The sequence below is a fragment of the Antechinus flavipes genome, chromosome 1 (genome assembly GCF_016432865.1).
Source record: "Antechinus flavipes isolate AdamAnt ecotype Samford, QLD, Australia chromosome 1, AdamAnt_v2, whole genome shotgun sequence".
NCBI classification, from domain to species: Eukaryota; Metazoa; Chordata; class Mammalia; order Dasyuromorphia; family Dasyuridae; genus Antechinus; species Antechinus flavipes.
Genome location: NC_067398.1, coordinates 357335044 through 357359529, shown reverse-complemented (window position 1 = coordinate 357359529; position 24486 = coordinate 357335044). Strand labels below are relative to the sequence as shown.

At 33.5% G+C, this 24486-nt stretch overlaps 1 protein-coding gene across 2 annotated transcripts in view; it reads left to right on the top strand.

The window, feature by feature from the left end:
• The window catches only part of SMAD4 (SMAD family member 4), a 68019-nt gene extending 43812 nt beyond the window's left edge, over positions 1-24207 (top strand). The window contains exons 9-13 of one of the 2 annotated variants that reach the window (XR_007949242.1): positions 4982-5165; positions 6217-6385; positions 19729-19867; positions 20357-20468; positions 21323-21419. Coding sequence is in view for 1 of the 2 variants with exons in the window: in XM_051969623.1 (XP_051825583.1) it covers positions 4982-5165; positions 6217-6385; positions 19729-19867; positions 21323-21534 (704 nt within the window). In the remaining variant the exon portion in view is untranslated. Of the gene's footprint in view, positions 1-4981; positions 5166-6216; positions 6386-19728; positions 19868-20356; positions 20469-21322 lie in introns of both variants that reach the window. The other variant, XM_051969623.1, reaches the window with a different exon arrangement.
• Positions 24208-24486: the final 279 nt, after the last annotated feature.

Sequence of the window (24486 nt, the reverse complement as noted above, 5' to 3'; positions counted from 1 at the left end):
AAGTCTCTCAGGTTCATCTTTGTAACAGCTTTCAGATCTGCTCCCCTTTTCACTAATGACACTGTCACTACTCTAGCCCTCATTATCTTATGAGTGATTATTGCAATAGCCTGTTGATGAGTCTGTATGCCTCTGCTCCCTCTTTTCCATTCAGCCACTAAAATAATTTTTTTTAACTGCAGATCTGATCATGTTATTCCCCCTACTTCATAAGCTCCAGTAGCTTCTATAGCTTCTAGGATCAAACACAGAATACTCTGTTTAATATTCAAATCCCTTCATAACCTAAATCCTTTATCCTTTCCGGTTTTTTTTTTTTCCCACCTTATTTCCCTCTATGTACTCTTTGAGCCAGTGACATTGGCCATCAGGCTGTTCCACTAATAAGACATTCCATCCTTAGGCTCTAAGCATTTTTGCTGGCTGTTCTGCATATCTGCAATAATGCTTTCCCTCCTTAACTCTGCTTATTGACTTTTTGGCTACCTTTAAGTCTCCACTGAAATCCCATCTTTTACAGGAATCCTTTCCCAACTCCTCTTATTTCTAGTGCCTTCCTCCTATCAATTATTTTCTATTACTCTTGAATACAATTTATTTGTATATATTGATTTGCATGTTGTCTCCTCTATGTGATTATGAGTTCCTTGAAAACAAGAACTGTCTTTTGCTTTTTTTTTTTTTTTTTTTTTTTTTTTGTATCCCTAATGCTTAACTCAAGTGCTTGGCATGTAGTAGGCACTTAATAAATGTTTACTGATTTATTTTACTTTTATTGATGCCTTTCTCAATTCTTATACCTTATTAAAACTCACTGATCTGTCTTGCTGCTCAATTCCAGGTTTTTCCTATACTTTCTTCATTCACAATTATCCCTAACTTTGACCAGGAGATCATGAAATTACTACTCCTTCCCTGCCGTCTCCTTCACTTTTCCTCTCCTCAGTCTTTTCCTACTATATATCTTTTCCCTCTACTCTTTTTTTTCTTCTCTTAACATTAAATTAAGTTAAAAACATAAAACTCAACTAGATCTTTTTGGTTTTGTTTCCTCTGATCTTTGAAGATAGTGAGATTATGAAGTGATAATTTATTTTTCTTTTAATAGAATGTGGGAATTGATCACTTTTTAGTTCTCCAAGTTGCTATTTTAGATTTCTATTATTTTCTGAATTTGCATTTTCTGTGTAGCTTTCTCTCCCCTCATCCCCCCACAGGAGTGCTTCAAAATTATCATTCTCTTGGAGAAATCTATTTTTTATTGATTATAATAGGATGAGTTAATCTTAGTTTTAGATTTTTTCTTTTCCATTTACTGTATCTAATTTCAAGCTTTATATTTGCTATATAGTCTTGTGTAATCTTTAGTATAATTAGTGCTTATATTCTCATATATTTGCTGTATCTTATATTTGCTATATAGTTTTGTGTTATCTTTTACTATACTTCCTAGCTACTTGGTCTTTGTTGGTTGCTTATATTTTTTTCCCACAGACTTGGAAGTTCTGGAGTTTGACAATAACATTTTTGATTTTGTTAAACTTGATGTTTCCTTCAAGTGGATTTGCTTTGTAGTTCCAGTTTTTTTCTTTTGTCACAATCCTTAAGGAAGTTGGTGGTTTTAAAATTCTTTCCTAATTTTCTTTCTCAGGAAAGTTTTTGATAGCTAACGCATTTATTTTAATTGTTTTGGTTTTTGACTTTGTTTTAATATTTTTTATTAAACTATTTAGTTTTCTTTTCTCTATTCTGTTTTATAGGCTACCTACTTCCTGAGTGAAATTTTCCATCTTCTGTTATAAGCTATTTGTTTTCCCAGGTTTTTCTTATGCTGAGAGTTCTACATTTCTTTATCAGTTGCATAATTATTGTCTTCTGGAATTTTAGCTTGTAGTCTCTTAATGCATAGTTTTGCTTTTATTTGCATATATCTTCACCTTCTCTGTCAGAGAGATTAGGAAAAATTTCCCACCTTGACTATTCTCCCCTTTCCCTTGTTATCTGCATTTGCTGGAGTTATCACTCAGTGAAGTGCTGGGAGTGTGGCTGCTTAACAGTAAGTTCTTTTTTAGGACTAGAGTGAGGCAACAATGATTCTGGACAATAATAACTTTTTATTATATATATCCTTTCTTTTCCAGAATTCTTATTTGGAACATCAAAAGTGGTAAATTATAGTTCTGGGATTTCCTCTCCCATTCCTTAGTTCTAGGGTGGACAGTGCATATTCACACACACACACAAAAGGGTATGTTCTCTCTCTCTCTCCATTAAGATGTAGCACAAAGCTTCTTAAACAAAAATGTTTCATTTGTATACCTATTTTATATATCTATGTGCCCGGGGTCACATAAAAATTTCTCAGGCAAAAAGGAGTCTTGAGTGGAAAAAGTTTAAGAAGCCCTAAACTAGCAAACCCTCGTTTTATTCTTTGCACATGATATTCCCATTTCTCTTTATCACTGATTGATTTCCATGTCTGAAATACTATGCCTCTTCACCTCTTTCTTATTACTTTCTCTGACCATTTTTAAGACTCAACTCAAATAGCATCTGAGCAGATTGTCCTGGAATGTATTCCTTTCCCTTCTTCCTTTTAAAGTTCTTAGCTTCTTTCAACTTTTACCTGAGGTGCCACTTCTTACTTTTTTTTACTTCTTCTGATTGTCCTTCAGTTATAAAAACTTTTGAAATTATTTTGTATTATTTTATATACTTTGTTTATCAAATTTTTTCAGGTTGTATTTTCCCTTGTGAATGTAGTAAACTTATTGAGGGCAGATACTGTTTTGTTTTTGTCCTTGTATTTTCAGTACTTTCTACATGGTAGACATTTGAATTGAATTGTGTTATCACTTAAACTAGAAATCCTGGCAAACTGTGCGGAGCTCTATGAAATTAATAGATTACTAAATTCTGCTTATTTCAAACAGTGTTCATACTGATAGAATGAATAAACCCTAGCAAAATACTAAATCCCTGACTGTAGTCCAGCATCTAAGTGGATCCAGGGAGGAATACTATCTCCTCCTATCTCCTCTTTATGTGGAAACAAACTGACTCTGCAGAATTTCTTGTTTTGACAGAATTGTCTTGTACAGACAGAGGTACCTTGTATTGGCACCACAGGTACTATATGTATTTAGTAGGTCAAGCTATATGTGTCAAAAATCAAGGGCTATCTCACATAAACCTAATCTGTACTTATTATGATCTGTAACCTTGCTGATGCATACATCAGCATAATTAGCATACATTGATTAGGATCCTTTTCTATAAAAGATCTCACCATTCTCTTATTAATTGTGAGTTCTTTAAGAACTTTGCTAGCTTGCTAAATAACACAATAAAGCTATATTCCTTGACTTGAAAATGGTTTGAGTCTGTGAATTCATTCCAGATGACTCCACACTTTTATGACTTCTTGTACTTCATCAATAGTAAAACATTCTTAGTCAGTTCCTTTGAAATTTGTTCTGATGCGAGTTACCTTTTACTATCAAGTTTTTCTGAGAAATGGCTATTCCTTTTTGACAATAGAATGAAATTAACTCCTTCCTGGAAAACACCTCATATTAGAAAAAAAAATCAACTGCAAAAGTGTGAGGTGAGAAGAACCCAACTTAAAAGTTCATCTGAGACTTTGGGGGTTTAATGTTAAGCTTAGTATAAGTAATAGCATGATTTTGCTATCAAAAAAAGCTGACTATTATAAGCCTGTAGAAGATAATATTCAACAGTAAGGAGAATATTTTCAAACTTCCAGAGGAGGATGATTAGGATACAAAAGGGATAAAAACCATGTTATGTGAAGATCAGTTGAACAACTTAAACAAGACTGGTGTTAGAATGAGAGTCTTTATCTTGGATAAGAGAAGACTTATTTCTTTGGTAGAAGGAACCTACTAGTTCCTTGTAGTTCAGTGGAAGCTCCTAATAAAGGAAATATGACATAGAGAAACTAGGCCACTTCCTTAAGATCACATAGCCAACAAGAAACATTGTTAGCATCCAAATTCAGGTTCTCTAATTACACATCCCATTACTCCATTAGTTATAGGAAGTATGGTATCTTTTGGATAGAAGAAATAGTTTTTGCTCTCTTTGAATCCAGAGAGCATAACTAAGCAAGTGGATTCCATGTTAACAGAAAAGTAGATTTCAGCTCAGTATAATGAAAGATTTCCTAATAATTATGATGAAGTGGACTCAGTGATATTGTTCCAAAATTGTTCAAATAGTTCTTGAGACTGCTGATCTTAGATGCTGACTATCAATTGATGAGGAGTTTGACTAGACCTTGTATAAAGCTTTTTCCTCCTATCATTCAATCATCCCTGTGTCTTTTAGCAGTTAACAGATTTCTCAGTTAATTGAGGTTATCTAACAAACCTCAATAAAGGTATGATCACATTTAGCCATTGTGTATTTAACATCAAAGTCACCTTCAGAATCTCCCATCTCTATTGCCTATTGATAGATCATTTTTTTTAAATGCCAATTTTTCAATCCTGGATAGTTGGAATTTATATGTTGTGACTCTATTGGTATTAGCCTGCAACAGAGTCCTATTCTGATTCCTCATTGTTGTAGGAAGGTGATCTTGGTTTCTTGAAGAATGAGCCAATGGAATATAATCTCTAAGAAGGTTACCCATATGGAAAACCTTTGACTCCAACCCATCAATGGACAGTCTTCTAAGGAGCAGTTTTTATTAGAATAGCACATGTGGTGCTCTATACACAGTGGTTGCTCAATAATTGTACAAAATCATGCTTGGAAATAAAAAAAATTTTTTTTGTTAATAATCTCAAGAGGTAAAAATGCCCACATTGTTGTGTACTATTAATATTCCTTCCTTTGAATGAATTTTATAGTAGTCTAGAAGCTCTAAGGAAGAGTTTTAGGCATAATTACTTCGTGGATGTGGAAGTCATTCCAGTATCTCTTATGTTCAAGTTCCATTTGCTTTTCCCTATAGCTCCTGAATATTGGTGTTCAATTGCTTACTTTGAAATGGATGTTCAGGTAGGAGAGACATTTAAAGTTCCTTCAAGCTGCCCAATAGTTACTGTCGATGGATATGTGGACCCATCTGGAGGAGACCGCTTTTGCTTGGGTCAGCTCTCCAACGTGCACAGAACTGAAGCTATTGAGAGAGCAAGGTAACATGACAAAAACGAATGTGAATGTGTGGGCAAAGTAAAAATTGGTCATGTTTTTTTCTAATGCATATGATCCTATATAGATTATATAGGCTTTTATGTAGTGAGAGGAGTAATGCAAATTTTTGTTTTTGTTTTTGCAATTTTAGTTCTGTCATTAAGTGGCTAAATAATTTGTAATTCTATAGTTTAATTTATTAGGTTAAGTGATGGGATGTGATGTATAAAAAGTTCAAAAGACAGAATTTCTGAGTAATTAATCATTTTGTTAATTATATTAGTAAATAATTATTAGAAGGATGGTCATTTGACCTTCTCTGTAAAGGGAAGACCTCTTTAAAGGCCTCTTGAAAGAGTGAACTTTCCTAACAGGGGCAAAGGAGGAAACAATTCTTATTGATTAACAGTAAGAGAATGGATATTATAATGAGAAGCAAACTTACTTTGATTATATTGCTCTTTATTCTTACACCACCCCCAGGCTTGGTGGTGGTGGTGGTTTGCGTCTTTCATTCTGGAAGAGGACCAAATGGCCAAATTTTCTGAGAGTTAAGTTACAGTGTGTCTGATCAGTGACTGATCAAACCAAATGTAGTTCAGAATGCTCTGCCATTGATTGGGCACAGAGGGTCCATATGAATATTTGGAATGTATTCTCTAACTTTGCAAAATCTGCCCCCCAGCCTAACTGTACCCCCTCAAGTCTGGAATTCACAATGGGCTGGAATTCACTTAGCTTAGATTATTTTTGTAAGGTTTTTCTAGTTAAGTGGAGTTAACATTTCCATGTAAGTAAGATGGTCTGTCTAGGGAAAATTTTGGAGCAAAGTTAGTAATGGCCTTCAAAGGCTAGCTGCATTAATATTGTTGGGGTTTAATTTCTGTATGAGAAAATAGAAGAAAAAAATCTTAATCTCAATAATAATTGGTTATTAATATGAGAAATAATTTCTCAGTAATAAGATAAAAGAATCATTAATTAAATGTGTTAACAAATTTTGGTAAAATGTGCAAGAACATTAAATTTTAATTTTCTTTTCTCTCTTTTAAGGTTACACATAGGCAAAGGTGTGCAATTGGAATGTAAAGGTGAAGGTGATGTTTGGGTTAGGTGCCTCAGTGATCATGCAGTGTTTGTGCAGAGTTACTACTTAGACCGAGAGGCTGGAAGAGCACCAGGAGATGCTGTTCATAAAATTTATCCAAGTGCATATATAAAGGTTAGCGTTTTAAAATTTGTGGACTTATTGCTTTTTAAAATTGTTACCACTTACAAGAATTTGGGCTACATAGAAAATGAATTGGTTTTTCTGCTTATTTATAATAAGTGTGGATTTATTACAAAAGTAATGCTTAATATTCTGAGAATGTAGTGATTTTTGTAGAAGCAATTGTGAGCTAATTGTTTAGTAATTTTTTTTCTTCTGTTAACAGGCTCTTGGTAGTTGATACTTTTACAAAATTTATACTTTAGGGTAACATGAAACTTATTAGTTATAAAAAATATTTAAATGCAGTGGATCCTTATAAATTCCAGTTATATTCATTTGGAGTTTGTAAAAATAAAAACAATTTTTATGTGATTGGTTCTCATTGAATAAAAAAAGTTAAAAATTTCTTTCCCACAAATTTTTAGTATTTTATAAGTGATGGGAATGTAGTCTAAAATTATATTTCAAACTAAGGACTGAAAAAAATTAAAAATCTTTCAATATGTCTTCAGCATCTTGTATGTTAAAGGAATTTTATATTTGATTCATTATTGTGTAATTTAGGCCTATTGTAAATTTCCCTGTTTTTACTAACTTTTGTATAGATGAACCTCATTCACATTTAATAATATCCATTTCACATAAAAAGAATGATAATTTAATAATTTGTAGGATTTTTTTTTTAGCAAATTGTGACTATTTTTATGAATTTAGTGATGTTTTACTGTATGCTGATTAAAAGTGACTGAGGAGGTTTCTTTAGTTTCTGAGAAGTTATTTAAGGTACCATATTAACTGAGTCAAACATGTCTAGTGTAGAAATGGTGGTCCTTACAAGCCACATTCTTAGGGGTCTGCTTATAACCTACTGTGTCATTAAAATTTTGGGTTTATGTAATGATAGATCATTTCTGCAGTAACTACATTTTTTATATTAAGGTTTAATTTTTGGTATAAATTACACTTTTGAATTGCTATAAAAGTGAAAGCTTTGTTTAATGTTTGAGCAAAAGTATCATACTTGAATACCCAGAGTGTGGCACTTTATCTAAAGATAGACATCCATCAGCACTGTGATTGACCATTTTTACAGCGATCCCAAGCTTTTCTTATTAGCAGTGAATAAATTTTAGGAAGTATTTCATTTTAAATGCACAATGCAAAAAGAGCACTATTCCTTTTTTTTTTTTTTTTTTAATTGACAAAAAAAAGTTCACATACTTAAGCAAATATGTATTCGGTCCATTCTTCAACTTATTAGTCAAGAATAAAAAAGTATCTTGCACAAAATCTAAGCAGTTGCATTTTATTTATTAACAATATTTGGACAATAGAACCTAAGGGGTGTGTTTGTATGTATGTGTGTATATATATATATATATATATATATATATATATATATATATATATATATATGGCAATCCATATTTCCAAATAATTTAATAAACAAATCCTCATTTGTTTCACAAAGAGGAAGTTTAATGTAATGGATAGTGAGGTGGCTTTGAGACCAGGAAGACCTGGGTTCAAATGCTGCTTTTAACACATATTAACTGTGACTATGAACAGGTCACCTAACCACTTGGTTCTGTAGAAACTCTAAGACTGTAGATTGCAAGGTACATGATAATGTGCATTGATTGGTAGACTAAGCTGGAAATTTCTCTATACTAGTGAAATCACAGGTCTTTTCTTGATCCCTCTCCTTTGATTCATTTAAAATTATTAGTACCAATGTTGTTTTTCAATCTTTTAGACCAAATAAATCAGCAAGTATTATGTATAATTCCTTCAATAGTGAATTAAAACTGCATGTCATACTAACTAGAATCTACCAACAGGAAGTCATAATTTTCTTTCTACCCTCAAATTCCTTCCTTTTCATAACTAATTCTCTAGATATTTAGGAGCTTTTTTGGGAAGTAATATAGTATGGTAAAAAGAATACCACACTTGAAATTAGTGTTACAAATATAGCATTTACACTCTTTCTGTTATTGTTTGCTTACATTTTTGTTTTTTTCCCCAGGTTATTTTTATCTTTCTAAATCTGGTTTTTCTTGTGTAGCGAGACAGTTGTATAAATATGTATACATATATTGTATTTAACATATACTTAAAATATTTAACATGTATGTGACTGCCTGCCATCTAGGGGAGGGGGTGGAAGGAAGGAGGGGACAAGTTGGAACTAAAGTTTTTGCATTGGTCAGTGCCATGCCATGCATATGTTTTGTCAATAAAAAGCTATAATTTAAAAGAGAGAGAAAGAGAAAGAAAGAGAGAGAGATGCATCTATATAAATCTCTTACCAGGGGAGACCTATTTTGAGGACTTTATCATGGAATTCTGAAACAGGATTATAAAAAAGAAGAATCATTTAGGATATTTTCTTTAATGCCAAATCAACCTGTACCTCAACTAAACTGGAGGCCTAATGCTTGCTTGCTTCCTAGTTATAATATCCTAGCCGCCATTCCATTGCTACCTAACATAAATTATGACCTCAGAACTTCTTTTGTAAATCATTTGAAAACAGACCAATCTTTACTGTCTGAAAATTCATCCTGAGAGCTGACTGAAATTCTCTGTATTCTTTAGGATTTCATCAAACCTCTTTAGTGCTGAATGTCAACAGTGAAAGAGTGCTAGGTATGAGACACTTATATTTCTCCATAGCATAATGACTAGATATGCCAAGCTGGAACATCTGCAGGAAATTATATAGTTGGAATTGGGAGGAACGAGGATGGAAATGTATATTTAATAAGCACTAGTAATCTAACACGAACTGCTAATTAAGACTGGTTACTGGAATTCTGCAGAAATAGAATTATCAGTGCATTATTTGAGGCCTTTGGAGAAGTTGAACATGGGACTAGAATATGGCCTATTGCTTCTTCGCATTGGCTGATTCCTCCTAGAATTTGTTTCACAGGACACCCAATTCACCATATTTTCATTCTTCTCTAGGTTGTGATCCTGACTGGATTTTCCCTATCATGTAGCTGTGCTTGATGATATCTTTCATCTTTCCATCATCTCGTTTTTCACCTTTGCTTTTTGCATTGCCTTCCCTCATTAGTATGTAAGCTCCTTGAGGGCAGGCACTTTTAGATTGCATTTGTATTCTTGGAGTTTAGCCCAATGACTAAATATGGCTTAAAAAGCACTTAATAAATGCTTATTAAATTTAAAAGAGAAAGAAAAAAATTAGTGTTGCAAAACAAGCAACACAACATCACTTTGTAATAATTTGGCTTTGACTCTCCCACATTTTCTCCAACCTCTTTTTCTCAAAAGAAAGTGTTCTTTTTTTACTATCCTAAAATACTTTGAATTCTTCTTTTTCTGGCATCACGCCTATCCTTGTATTGTACTTGTTTATGTATATTACTTGTCTATATAAGTAGAATATAACTTTCTTAAGGACAAGGGGTTGTCATCTTTTTAGTATTGAATTTCTATATCTACTGTCTAAGTGCCTTGGGCATAGTAGGCATTTGAATCATATGTTCATATTTCCAGTAGAATGCCTTTACACTTCCCAGTAGAAATTTTTAAATTTTAAATTCATTTTTTAAACTGAGAGTTTAGGTTTTTATGTCTTAATGTTTATATTGTGATTTATGAAAGCATTGGCATAAAGGTTTATCACTAGATTGTTTTTTTAAGGAAATACTTAAATTCAAACACTGGGGAGAAATCAACCAACATTAGTCATTGGTGATATTTATGAAACACTTAATTGTGACAGAGATGGTTACTTTTACCTACATCTCAGAGCTAATTAGAAACTTTCCAAACAAAGGGAGAGAGATGCATCTATATAAATCTCTTACCAGGGGAGACCTATTTTGAGGACTTTATCATGGAATTCTGAAACAGGATTATAAAAAAGAAGAATCATTTAGGATATTTTCTTTAATGCCAAATCAACCTGTACCTCAACTAAACTGGAGGCCTAATGCTTGCTTGCTTCCTAGTTATAATATCCTAGCCGCCATTCCATTGCTACCTAACATAAATTATGACCTCAGAACTTCTTTTGTAAATCATTTGAAAACAGACCAATCTTTACTGTCTGAAAATTCATCCTGAGAGCTGACTGAAATTCTCTGTATTCTTTAGGATTTCATCAAACCTCTTTAGTGCTGAATGTCAACAGTGAAAGAGTGCTAGGTATGAGACACTTATATTTCTCCATAGCATAATGACTAGATATGCCAAGCTGGAACATCTGCAGGAAATTATATAGTTGGAATTGGGAGGAACGAGGATGGAAATGTATATTTAATAAGCACTAGTAATCTAACACGAACTGCTAATTAAGACTGGTTACTGGAATTCTGCAGAAATAGAATTATCAGTGCATTATTTGAGGCCTTTGGAGAAGTTGAACATGGGACTAGAATATGGCCTATTGCTTCTTCGCATTGGCTGATTCCTCCTAGAATTTGTTTCACAGGACACCCAATTCACCATATTTTCATTCTTCTCTAGGTTGTGATCCTGACTGGATTTTCCCTATCATGTAGCTGTGCTTGATGATATCTTTCATCTTTCCATCATCTCGTTTTTCACCTTTGCTTTTTGCATTGCCTTCCCTCATTAGTATGTAAGCTCCTTGAGGGCAGGCACTTTTAGATTGCATTTGTATTCTTGGAGTTTAGCCCAATGACTAAATATGGCTTAAAAAGCACTTAATAAATGCTTATTAAATTTAAAGAGAAAGAAAAAAATTAGTGTTGCAAAACAAGCAACACAACATCACTTTGTAATAATTTGGCTTTGACTCTCCCACATTTTCTCCAACCTCTTTTTCTCAAAAGAAAGTGTTCTTTTTTTACTATCCTAAAATACTTTGAATTCTTCTTTTTCTGGCATCACGCCTATCCTTGTATTGTACTTGTTTATGTATATTACTTGTCTATATAAGTAGAATATAACTTTCTTAAGGACAAGGGGTTGTCATCTTTTTAGTATTGAATTTCTATATCTACTGTCTAAGTGCCTTGGGCATAGTAGGCATTTGAATCATATGTTCATATTTCCAGTAGAATGCCTTTACACTTCCCAGTAGAAATTTTTAAATTTTAAATTCATTTTTTAAACTGAGAGTTTAGGTTTTTATGTCTTAATGTTTATATTGTGATTTATGAAAGCATTGGCATAAAGGTTTATCACTAGATTGTTTTTTTAAGGAAATACTTAAATTCAAACACTGGGGAGAAATCAACCAACATTAGTCATTGGTGATATTTATGAAACACTTAATTGTGACAGAGATGGTTACTTTTATCTACATCTCAGAGCTAATTAGAAACTTTCCAAACAAAGGGAGTTCAAATGAAGTTTGCCTATTAATTCAAAACTATTCAGAAGTATTTTTAGTCCCATGACAAAATCTATTTATTAGTTATTAGTTATTCTAAATTATAACTAAAAATTATCAGTAATGGAATGTAGCATTTTAATGATGTCTTTAGTAATATGTTCTAACATTTGCAGATGGAATCCATTATGATATAAGGGATGAATTAAAATTTGACAGAAGAGAGCAACTTTCCCCCCATCAATGTAGTTGGGAAGAATTGTCAGGCTTTTGGATTTGATGTCTTTAACTTAAGAAATAACTCTTGTCAGAGAAAAAGCATTACTGATATTCTTGCATTTGATTATCAGTACTTCAGTCACCAACTTTTATCATTGTAGTTACTTCGTTCATTATTGATATCATGGTAGATTTAGGCTAAAACACTAAAATTGTTTACAACTTGTGAAACCAAGTGTAATTAGCAACCTGATAAAGTCACCTATGTTATTTTTATTGTCTCTTCCAGAGGTTTTAGATCAGGTTCTTTTAGTTTTGGGGATTTACTAAGTTTTGCTGCTTTTCATTTTGACTAAAATCACATTTTATTTTGGGGAAAAACAAGAAAGTAATGTTATTAAGGCCGTTGACAGGTATATTAGCATGTGTCACTTAATGTCTTGGATGCTTCATTCTATCACTGCAGAGGTTCTGCCAACTAATTATGTATTTGAAATTAAATGAAATTATAATGAACATGAATTCAACCTCATTATGAAGCAGAGAAAAATGGAATTAGAGTGAACATTATATAGCAGAAAATATATGAATATATAATAAAAGTTTGTGTCTTTTATTTCACTGGTTTATTAGTGAACATTTTCTAGAAAAGGAATGTCTTGAAGAGAGATGTTACACAGTGGGAGGATTTGTGATTTTGCACATTTGGGAATATGAAGACTATTTGTGTGTGTGTGTGTGTGTGTGTGTGTGTGTATGTGTGTGTATAAATGACCTGAATTGGAAACTCAGGTGGGGAAGGGAGATTTTATCTAGTTTACTTTGGTTCTTTCCTAATAATGTAGCAACTATGAAGTGGATGGGTTTTGTATATGTGATACTGTAACTGAAGTTAGTCAACTAAGTACATACCAAAAAACAAACAAACAAAAAAAAAAAACCAAACTAAGTACATATCCATTATGGATATAGAATGAAGAAGTTTCTATTTATATTTTAACACTTTGCTTCTTAACTCAATATAAGTCTGGAAAAAAATATGTTATCTTTTGTTTTCAAGGTTAATTTCTGCCTCTGCCACTTCCCTTTTAATTATGATCTAGCATATCAAAATGATGTTACTATGGGTATGTATTAGGGTAGAGAGAAGGAAGGTTATACTGTTGAGTTGGGATTTTTTTTTTTTTTTTGCTGAGGCAATTGGGGTTCAGTCATTTGCCCAGGGTCACATTGTAATGGGCTGAACCTGAGCAGATGCACTGAGGCTGGAGCACTTAAGGCTAGTTACCAATTGGACAATACTCTATTAATATATGCTTGGAGAAAGAATGGCCCGACCCACTCTTTGTGCAAGTTTGATCTGTTGTATAGGAGATTGGGTGGAGATTATAGGAGGTGGAGTGAGAGACCCAGACTCTCTGCTGGCCGGATTTGTGTCACGATTCCTCGCACTTCTTTTCATCATTCCCGTTCACTTCCACAAAGAATAAAGATCAAGGACTTTTGCTGATCCTGACTCCGGCTGATTAAAAAGTACCTTGGTTGTTAATGTGGTCATTACATCACATAACTAGGAAGTGTTAAGTGTCTGAGACCAGATTTTTGACCTCAGGTCAGCCTGATTTCAGGGCTGGTGCTCTACCCACTGCACCAACTAGGCTGCCCCCGAGTTGGGAATTTTTAATGAACATTAGTTGGTGATTTATTAGTAAGTAGATAAGTAATGGAATTAAGTGTTCAGTGGATCCATGACTTTTGCTTTGTTCCATGACTCCTAGTCTAACTATAGCCTTATACCCTAGTAAATGTATGTTATTTATTATAAGAGAGTCTAGGCAGCACAGTTTTGAAGGCTCACCATAAATCATTCGTTATTGTGGGGGTGGGGGAGAAACACCAAAATAACTTTTTTGGGGGGATTTAAAAATCAGATGTTATTTTAGTCTCAGTTAACTGTAAATCACTTTTCTCTTCCTCTCCTTACCCACTCTCCCCGACTGTTAGAATGTTTGTCAAAAAAAAAAAAATGCATAATTGAGCAAAATAAATTACTGCATTGGCCATCTCCAAAGTATGTCTTATTCTGCCAGTGAATCCATCATCTTGTTCAGGAGGTAGGTGGCTTGCTTCATCATCATTCTTCTGGAATCATGGTTGATCAGTATTTTGATCAAAATTCTTAGCCTTTCAGTAGTGTTAAGTTTGTTTGTTTTGTTAATTTTTATTTTTTCTAGTTATATATAAAAAAGCCATTTTTATTATACATGTACATTCATTTTTAATTTATTTCCTTATGAATCATATTGAAATAGAAAAAACAGAAAAGGGAAAACCAAGAGGAAAAAGGGGAAAAAAAGTGAACTTAGCATTTGTTGATTTACATTCAGTCTCCATAATTCTCTCTCTAGATGTGGGTGGCATTTTCCATCCAAAGTTTATTGAGATTGCCTTGGATCACTAAGCCACTGAGAAAAACCAAGTCTTATCATAATTGATCTTTGCATAATCTTGCTGTTCCTTTGTATGATGTATTCCCACTTCTGCTTTTTTTGTTCAGCATCAATTCATAGAAATCTTTCCAGGCCTTTCTAAAATCAGCCCGTTTATCATTTTTTAATAGAACAATAATAATCCATTACTTTCATGTACCATTACTTATTCAGCTGTTCCTTTGTTGACAGGCATCTACTCATTTTCTAATTCTTTGTCACCACACATGTGTATCCTTTTCCCTCCTTTGAGATCCTTTTGAGATACAAGCCCAGTAGAAACACTGCTGGATCAAAGGTCACAGTTTGATAACCCTTTGGGTATAGTTCTAAATTGCTCTCTAGAATGGTTGGATCAGTTCACAACTCCACCAACAATGCATTAGTGTTCCTGTTTTCCCACATTTCCTCCCAACATTTGTCATTATTTTTCCTATCATCTAGCCAATCTGAAATGTGTGAGGTAGTACCTCAGAGTTGTTTTAATTTGTATTTCTCTGATCAGTGGGGATTTAGAATATTTTTTCTATGACGTAGATGGCTTTAATTTCATCTGAAAATTGTGTATTCATATTCTTTGACCAATTATCAATTGGAGAGGTATTAGTTTTTATATATTATCGTTATTGTATAAATTATTCTCCTAGTTTTGCTCACTTCAGTTCTGCATAATTTCAGACAAGTGTTCTTAGGTTTCATTGACACCACCCCTTTTGTGATTTCTCATGATACAATATTCCATTATAGTCATATGACATAATTAGTTCTTTCGGCATTTGGTAAGTGTCCCTATTCCCTTAACTTCTTGGTCTTTGGTACTGTAAAATAGCTGTTATATTTTTATACTATATCTTGTTCCTCTTTTAAAAAATGTTTTTAGGGTAAATGCATGGCATCATTAGGTCAATTAAGCACAGCTTAACAAACTTTCTTTAGATAGTTCCAAATGACATTCCAGAATGGCTTTATCAAATTCACAACTCTAGCGGTGTATCAGTGTGCCTATTTTCCTTAATACCTGCAACATTCCATTTTCTTTTTTTTAGGGGTTGTTGACTTTGCTGATCTGATGAACATGAGGTGGGGTTTGAGAATTTCTTTAATTTGCATTTCTAGAATTTTAATAATTTGGGACATTTTTTCATATAGTTATTGATTTCTTCCCTTGAAAATTGCCTGTGCCTATCCTTTGACTTTATCATTTGGGGAATGGCTCTTAAGCATTTGAATCAGTTCTTTATATCTTAGAAATGACACACTGAGCAGATAAATTTGTTACAAAAATATTTTTATCAGTTAACTATTTGCCTTCTACTCTTAGCTGGATTGACTTTGTGTAGAAATTTTAAAATTTTATATAATCCAAAACATACATTTTAACTTCTTTGATTGTTTCTGTCCCTTGTTTGGTCATAAACTAGTCCTCTATCCATCAATCTCAGATAATTTCTTCTCTGTACCTCTAAATTGGTTATGATATTTATCATCTTTTATATTCAGGTCATGTGGGTGTTTATGTTGGTGTGTGGTGATAGAAGTTAGTCTGACCCTGATTTCTACAAGACTTTTGTCTAGCCATTCCAGCAATTTTTGGTGGAATAGTAGTTGGGGTCTGAATTTTATCTGGCTTGTTTGTTTTAATATGTTATATATCTAATCTATTTCATTGATGATCCTCTTTATATTTTAAGCAGTTTCAAATTATTTAGTGATTACTGCTTTGTAATATAGTTTGAAATCTGGTACATCCAGGGTCACTTCTACCCCAATTTTTTCATTATTTCTTTAGAGATTCTTGACCTTTTGTTCTTTCAGATGAATTTCATTATTATTTTTTTCTAGTTCTGTAAAGTAATCCTATGTTTTGGCACGGTGCTGGATAAGTAAATTAATTTACGTAATTTTGGATTTTTTAAAATTATATTTGCATGGTGTATTAACTAAATGAAATAAAATCTGGAAAGCACTTAGAATAGTTAGTTCTTAGAAGTAGCAGGCACTGTGTAAATATTTGTTCTCTTCACCCTTCTTTGGTCAATAAACAAGCAGTTAATATTTCTCCAATCATTCTGATCTATAGTTTTGTAAATGGTGCTTGGTATTTGTACTCATATAATTCCTATGTGTATCTTGCTACCTAGGTTCTCAAGTGTTTTATATACTCTTCTGATTGTATATCAAAATATTCACATTCCTCACTGGGTTTTGATCTTCACTTCTTTCTCCCAACTGCCTGTCTGAAAGATCTCTCACCCCTATTGTGCTTTCTTCTGATTGTTCCCAACAAGATATATTTATTTCTTAATTCCTTTTTAGGCTTTATTCCTGACTCTTTGAACCTGCTGTCCCCTTCCTCTTTAATTTTCTTTTATATTTTGTCTTTTTTGCATTCTAATGCAAAAACTCTGGGACTGGCTTTTTACTTGTATTTGTATTCCCAGTGCTTTCTTAGTGCCAAGTTCATAGTAAGTGTTTGATAAGTGCTTGTTAATTTGACATATTGATCTCTTCCTTTTTGAATGATTGTAGTATATTTTCTTTGACCTAGAAGCTCTAGATTTTAGCTCTAATATTCCTAGGAGTTTTCATTTTGAGTTTTTTTAGTGTGTTTGTTTTTGTTTTTTAGAAAGTTATCAGTGGATTAAAATTTTTTTTCCAATTTTCATAATTTTATCAAACATTTATTTTCTTTCCCCATGGCAAGGAGGAAAAAGAAAAAAAAAAAATCCTTGTAACAAATATACAGAATCAAGTAAAAAAAAAAATTCCATTATTGCCTATGTCCAGAAATGTGTCTTATTCTGCATATTTTCTCTACCTCCTTTCTGTCAACATGTAGGTAGCATTCTTTATCATCAGATTTGAGGATAATGTTTGACTTCTGTTTTGATTGTTGAATTCTTTCTAGTTTTACTTTATCCTCTTGTTTCTAATAAGTTTGGATAATTTTGATGATATTGGGATTGCCTAGTTCAAAATAAACATGTGAAAAATTCACAAAGGCCATTTTCTTTGCCAAAAAGAAAGGTTTATTTAGGCGAGGAGTTTACAGATAAAATAAGAGATGAAATAGGCACCAGAAATGGCAAATATGAAATAGAGTTGGGAAAGCAATAGAGTTACAAAGGAAAGGAGTTTGGAAGAATCCATTAAAGAAATATTGCCATGAGGCTTGTGTAGGCCATTGATTGGCAAGTTAGATCCATAGAAGAGTTTAGCAGACTAATCAAAGTTGGCTAGAGTAAGGATAAAGATGCCATTAAAGGAAGGTACTATAAGGAAGGAGAGAGAGAGAGAGTAACCTCATAGTAGGCTTAGTCCTAGAAAGAATTTAGTAAAGGTCTTCATCATAAGGAGATACTTTATAGGGAAAATATAGCCTTGGAAGTTTCTCAGGGAGACCAGAGACATAAAGGCAGGAACTCAGAGGGAGGGTCAAAGAAGTCCTAGGGAGCTCAAAAATAGGGGAATCAAGGAGCCATATTGAGTATATCTAGCAGACCAGGTCCTAGACCTGTCTAAAGTTATCTCAAAAGTTGTTTAAAGATGCACCAAGGTTTGAGGGATAGACAAAAGAGTTCCATTTCAGCAATAACTCTATAAAAAATAGGATAGTCTTGGAATTTGATTATATTTGATAATAATAGCTGGTTGGGCTTCTTCCTGACAGGGGAATATAGTCACTTCACATCAGTTTTGTCTATAATTTCTTGAAATCTTCTTTTTCTATTTGTTTTGCTTTTTTAGTCATGGCTTTAACTCGGTGTGTAACTTGAATAAATCAAGTGGTTTTTAACAATCTCTTCTTGATCTGGTTTCTAGGCCAATCATTTTTGATGAAATGTCTTGTTATTCCTTCTTTTTTCAAACTTTTGATTTTAATATTTCCTATTGAGCCTTTGTGTTCTATTTGGTCTGTTCTAAATTCAAAGCATCTGTTTACTTGGGTAAGCTTTTATACTTATTGATTAAATGAATGAACAAATTATAAATCAAAAAGTTTGTATATACAAAACACTGTACTAAGCAGTAGAGGTACAAGTAAAGAAAATTAAGATAGTCCCCTGGTCTTAAGGGGCTCATATGCTGATGGGAGAGACAGCACATTGAGTGGTTGGTTTCATTTGCAAGTTGGATGGAAAAGTCCCATGGTCTTCAGCATATGGCAGCAAAACAGATGGCAGCTCATCATCTTTCATATCATTTACACTGATAAAATCATATTAGTTACTGATATTCAGTTATTTGATAGTACCAAGAACTTTGGTGGCAAGAATTTGCTTTATGATTTCAGTAGCTATAGCCTCTGCAGGAGCAATTGCCAGGAAGTTCCATAGGGATTGCTTCCCAGGTAGATGGTGGAGGCCAATGAACTAGAAGGATTGCTGTTCTCAGAGCTCTTGGGTTCAGGGTCCTGGGTTGTCTTTATCTGAGGGGAGATGGTGGTCAGGGTGCTGGTACTGGTTTGGTTTGCCTGGCACATGCTGCTTCTTGTTAGTACAAATCTCCTTAAGTCTCCTGAGCCCTTACTCCATTGTTTTAATTTCTTTTCTACTATTTATTTTAGCACACTTATTATATTTACATCTTTAAAAATAAAAAAACAAACAAACAAAAAAAAAAAAAACCATGATTCACTTCTTCTAGGATTTTGTATTTGCCTTTTGGCCAAGCTGGTTTTTTTTTCTTTTTTTTTGCTTTGCACATAGGTGTTTTGGAATTATTTTCTTCTTCTTAGTCTGTGTCTTGGATGTCCCTGGAACTATATAATAACTCAATATTTGGGGAATTTTAAAAATATACTCCAATCTTATATCCTAGGTTTGAGTGACAGAGTTACAGGTCTGTTCTACAATTTCTCCTCTAGCCACCTGCCTTTATGATCTTAGGCTGGAAAAAGGGCCATTGTGGTTTTTTGTTATGACTTACTTGAACTGGTTTTATCTTTAACCCATTTTTATTGGGTTTTTTGAATATGTTTTTTAATGCTGCCAAGAGAAAGGAAGAACAAAAGGGGAGAGAATACCTTTCCCTTCTCCCTCTATTCCTCTTAGTATAAGAATATGTATCCAGGAGGATTAGAGCTAACTTAAAGGTGGGAACATACACACAAGAATTATGGGCCACCACCTCTCCTAAGTAAATTTATACCAATTTTTCAAGATAAAAGACCAAATATATTTTTTACATATTATGTTCCAAACAATTAGGGGTATAAATTTAAGATGGTATAAAGATGTACTAGCTTTGATTTAAAATACCTTTTCTTGCTATTTTCAGTAATACAAAATTTGTACTTTTTTCAAAAGGTATTTGATTTACGTCAGTGCCATCGTCAGATGCAACAACAAGCTGCCACTGCACAAGCTGCAGCAGCTGCTCAAGCCGCAGCAGTAGCAGGAAATATCCCCGGACCAGGATCAGTAGGTGGAATAGCCCCTGCCATCAGTAAGTAGCCTTTTGATTTGCCCTTTAAAAAAAAAAGGCTAATTGCTTAGCATTCTGTCCTCGTAAACTACTTTAAGTGATGAGTACCTTTCTTATTGGGATTATAATACTTAAGGAAAATAACATGAATTTGTTTACAAATTTTTTATATGGTAACTGATTTTTTCTTAATTTCAAGAGGAGAGTGGGGTCAAAATGATAAAAATTACTGCACTATCACATTGACCCTTTTGTGCTCCCTTCCTATTAAACCAGGCCAGAGGCTCTATCAGGGTGGGCTGCGATTTTTTTTTTATTTTAGCAGGAAAGTGAAACCTGATTTCAGAATCAGGCACCTCTCAGGGTTTTTTTCATTGTTAAGTTATTCTAAGCATGGAGATAAAACTGAGTGAGGGTGGTATTTGATAACGTGTAGAACTTTTTTTTAATTTTAGGGTAAAATTGAACTGTGTGCCAGGTTTCACACTGATGGGGAATTTTTTACTGCAGAGTTAAACTGCTGACTATAGACTTTTATGATGGAAACACGTGGCACCATCTTCCACGTCTGAAGGCATAACTAGTGATTCATTCAACCCCTGTTCTTAACCTCTTCAGTGTGGTAAGCAAATCACACTGGCTAAGAAAACTGCAGTGGCCCTGCAGGTTTCTCTACAGTACATGCAAATTCTTCCCATTAGTTTCATTGTTATATTGATGGGTTCTGATTGACTATATATGTTCTGACTTGAAAATGAGATGTAGAATAATCTCCATTGTAGTTTCAGTTTAGAATTCAGTGCTAGCTAGCATTTAATTTTGAATTATGACAGTTTGGCTTTTTTAATTCCTCAGGCATCAAAACCATCAATGTAATTGTTGATGACATAAAATATTTTCACCAGAGATCTCAGATGTGTTACCAACATCCTCATTCTCATTCCAACACCCCCATTAAATAACATAGTAACACTTTGTCCACTTTATTTACTGGGAAATTGAGGCACAGAGGTTATCTCGGGTCAAAGAAATCCTAGTGGAACCAGAAATAGAAACAATCTCTTTACTCCCTGTATTTTATTTCCAACTAGGCTATGTTAATGATAGATGTAGACACTAAGGTTCTTGTAACCAGCCCCATTATCTGTACTACTGTGGCCTAAACTTGAGTTGTCTCCACTTTTACCTCCACTTCTAAAGACAAAGTTAGGGGGAGTGTTTCTAGATTGTGGTCATTTGATATTTTATATAGGTAGATACTAGAAGCACTTGTGAGCATCAAGCCACCTCAGCCCAAAGTGTTTTCAGACCCTTTTTGTCAATTGAAGGTCTCCAGTTGTTTTTTGGCACTTTGGCAAAGAGATTGTATGCTGAGCAGATACTGAAGAAAAACTGGTCATTTTACTTAACTTGGAATGTGGGGAGGAGGGGGGAAATCAACCTGTCTATCTGACACACTGCATTCTCTCCTGTCAGGTCTGTCGGCAGCTGCTGGGATTGGCGTGGATGACCTGCGCCGCTTATGCATACTCAGGATGAGCTTTGTAAAAGGCTGGGGCCCCGACTATCCAAGGCAGAGCATCAAAGAAACACCTTGCTGGATTGAGATTCATTTACACCGTGCCCTCCAACTCCTAGATGAAGTACTTCATACCATGCCTATTGCAGACCCACAGCCATTAGATTGAGGTCTTTGTGCTGTGGCCAAGTGTCAGCATGGTGGACTGTAAAATACTCTTGTTTATAACCTGAAGATATATTTTACTTTTGTTCTGCTTAATCTTTTCATAAAAGGTTGGAAAATATGTTTGCTGCCTTGCTCCTAGCAGACAGAAACTGGATTTTAAAAATTTCCCCCATTTAGAAACTTGTTCAGGTATGAGACATGACTTGGAGCTTGAAGTTAGGGGAAAAACATATCCAGATGAAGTCCTCACTAGCTATATATGAAGGAATCATTCCAGTGCTGGAAAATGTAACCTTTAGCACATACTTAGAGCCTTTTGTGTGCAAAACCTATATACATAATCTATAGATGTTATTCTACAGAATAAATTCATCATTGCTAATGTTTAAATGCAGAGAAGGTTTTTAAAGGTAATTCACCTCTATCTCATTCTGTATGTGAGTGGTTACTGTTAAGCATATATCTTAATCAAATATACTGTGCCATGTGGGTGAGTTGATAATATTAAGAGCAACTTGACTCTGCATTTAAGGAAGTTTGGTCACAAAAATTTCACAGTAACCTCTTCCCAAAATAATTTCTTGGAAACTTGAACAAGTGAAGACAAAATTTTAATTCACATTTTAGATTGCAGCTTCAATTTTACATTTGCCAAGGCAAATATGTATGTACATATTTGAAAATTCCTTATTGCTAGACAAAAACTTGTTTTAAATTACATTTTTGCTCTTGTCTGATAACTGTGATTAACAAGAGGTATTTCTCTGCCCTTTTGAAGATAGTAGCTATGTTCTTTTTAAATTTCTGGGCATTGGGTCTGGTTACTAAAAAGCCTGGGACAGGAATTGCTTTCCTTCATTAATTCATAGGGAAAACTTTTGTATTTTTAAAACACTAAAAGGAGTATTATCACTCCACTTAAATGTCACACTGTTCTGCAAAGCTGATGATGCTTAAACTAAATAATGAATAACTAGTATTTTGGAAACTGCTAAAATCTGTGTTAAATACTGTGCAGAATAATGGAAACATTACAATTGTTCATAATGGGTAGTTTAACTATTTTTGTACTTGATTTGATGTGTGATTTTTCGTATACAGTTTAAATCATGTATGTTATGACATTGTTTGAAATTCAGTTTTTGTATCTTGGGGCAAGACTGCAAACTTGCTTTTTATACCTTTTGGTTATTCTAAGCCCTATGCCATCAATGACCATATCAATTGGCAATGAATTTGTATAGAGAATTTAAGTAGAAAAAGTTGCAATTGTATTGACTGTACAACAGACACAATATGTATGCTTTTTATCTAGCTAGTAGTATAAATAAAACTCTGAAAATCTCAGTATACAAAATTGGAATCTAGGTTTGCTTTAAAAAAATTTTTTGCACTCAAGTCCATTAATTCAATGGTAAATCATTTTTCTACTAAATGACAGGCAAAAATACAGTAGTAAATAAGCAACCGTGGTTGTTAATACTTTATACAAGACTTCTTCACTGTTCGTTATGTCTATTGTGTAGAAGTTCAAGATCTTCTGTGAACTTTTTGCAGTAGCAGAAATAGGCCTGGTTGTCTACAAGATAAATAATGTGAAATAAAATATAGTATCACTCACAGATTTCATTAGGTCCTTTTGTTTTACTTTTTTGTTTAAGCAGCCCCTATAAACTTAACAAACAAGCAGGCTATAAACAGATTGTTTGATATTGTCTTACAAATCAAGAGTGGTATAGAGTACCACAGTCTGTAGAAACCTCTTTAAATGTCAACATCTCTTACTTTAGCCATATCTCTCTTCTCTGAACTTCTTGTTCATTTAATTTCCTTATTAAACAACATATTAGTAATCTTGTGAATTTTAACATAAGCCTGTGAGCTATGTATCTTAAAAAGTATAATAGACATACAGCATGATATAATAAGCACTTTCTGTGTGCAAAGTATTTTTAAAAAAACAAAACAAAACTCATGCAGCATTGAGATTCTGTCTCTAAGAGTGCTTTCAAATCCTTTTATAAAGGAGGGGGCTACTTTTAGGTTCTACTTTATGCCTAAGAAGAATTTAGTGCCTATTATTAATCTATCAAAATAAAGACTCTAGGTCCCCTCCTACTGTAGTTTTAAGAATATAGAAAAATGATTTTTCAAATAGTTTTGGGAAATAGATAGTCTTGCTTAAGGCCTTTCTGTGTGGCCGTTATATCCATTGCCTTATTTTGTACTTCTTGGGCCTTCATAATTATTTTGAGAAATGGGATAGGTAGTGGAAGTAGAACAAGTCTTCCAGACTCGTAATGTCCCTGTTGTGGGGAACTTATCATTGATGATTATTAGAACTTCTCATTCATTCATTGATAGACTATAGACTCCTTAAAAGCAGGGACTGTTTTTTCCTTTATCATTGTCCCCAGTGCTTAGCAGATCTCTAGCACATGGATAGGTATTTAATAAATACTTGCTGAGCTTAGCTAACCCAATTGTACCCTTTCCCCAGGGGCCAAAATTAACTTATCCGGTTTACTGCTAAATGTTTGTCAACTTCAGGTGGTAGATTTATTTCCAGTTTTTTTTTTTTTTCTCTTAAATACCACAGGGAGTTTGGATAATAATGAACTTACTGAATTGCAGCAAATTATATCGGAAGTAATAAAAAGAAACATCAATTACAGCTCCATTTGTGGTTAAGGAACTTTTTTGGGTGGTCTAAAATATACTGGATAATACACAGGGCTGAGAAAACCAGTATTTTTCTTTTTTCTTCTCCTTTTGCTAAAGATTTTGAACTTGCTACATATAGCTTATAACTTCTTAAATTGTAGTTTGAAAAATTATAGTGAGTAGGCTATTTTCTTCTGGCTTTATTCATTGTTCCCTGACAAGTTATATCATTTTTCCAAAATGCTATTGATTAAAAAAAAAAAAAAAACCAGAAAACCACAACTATAGC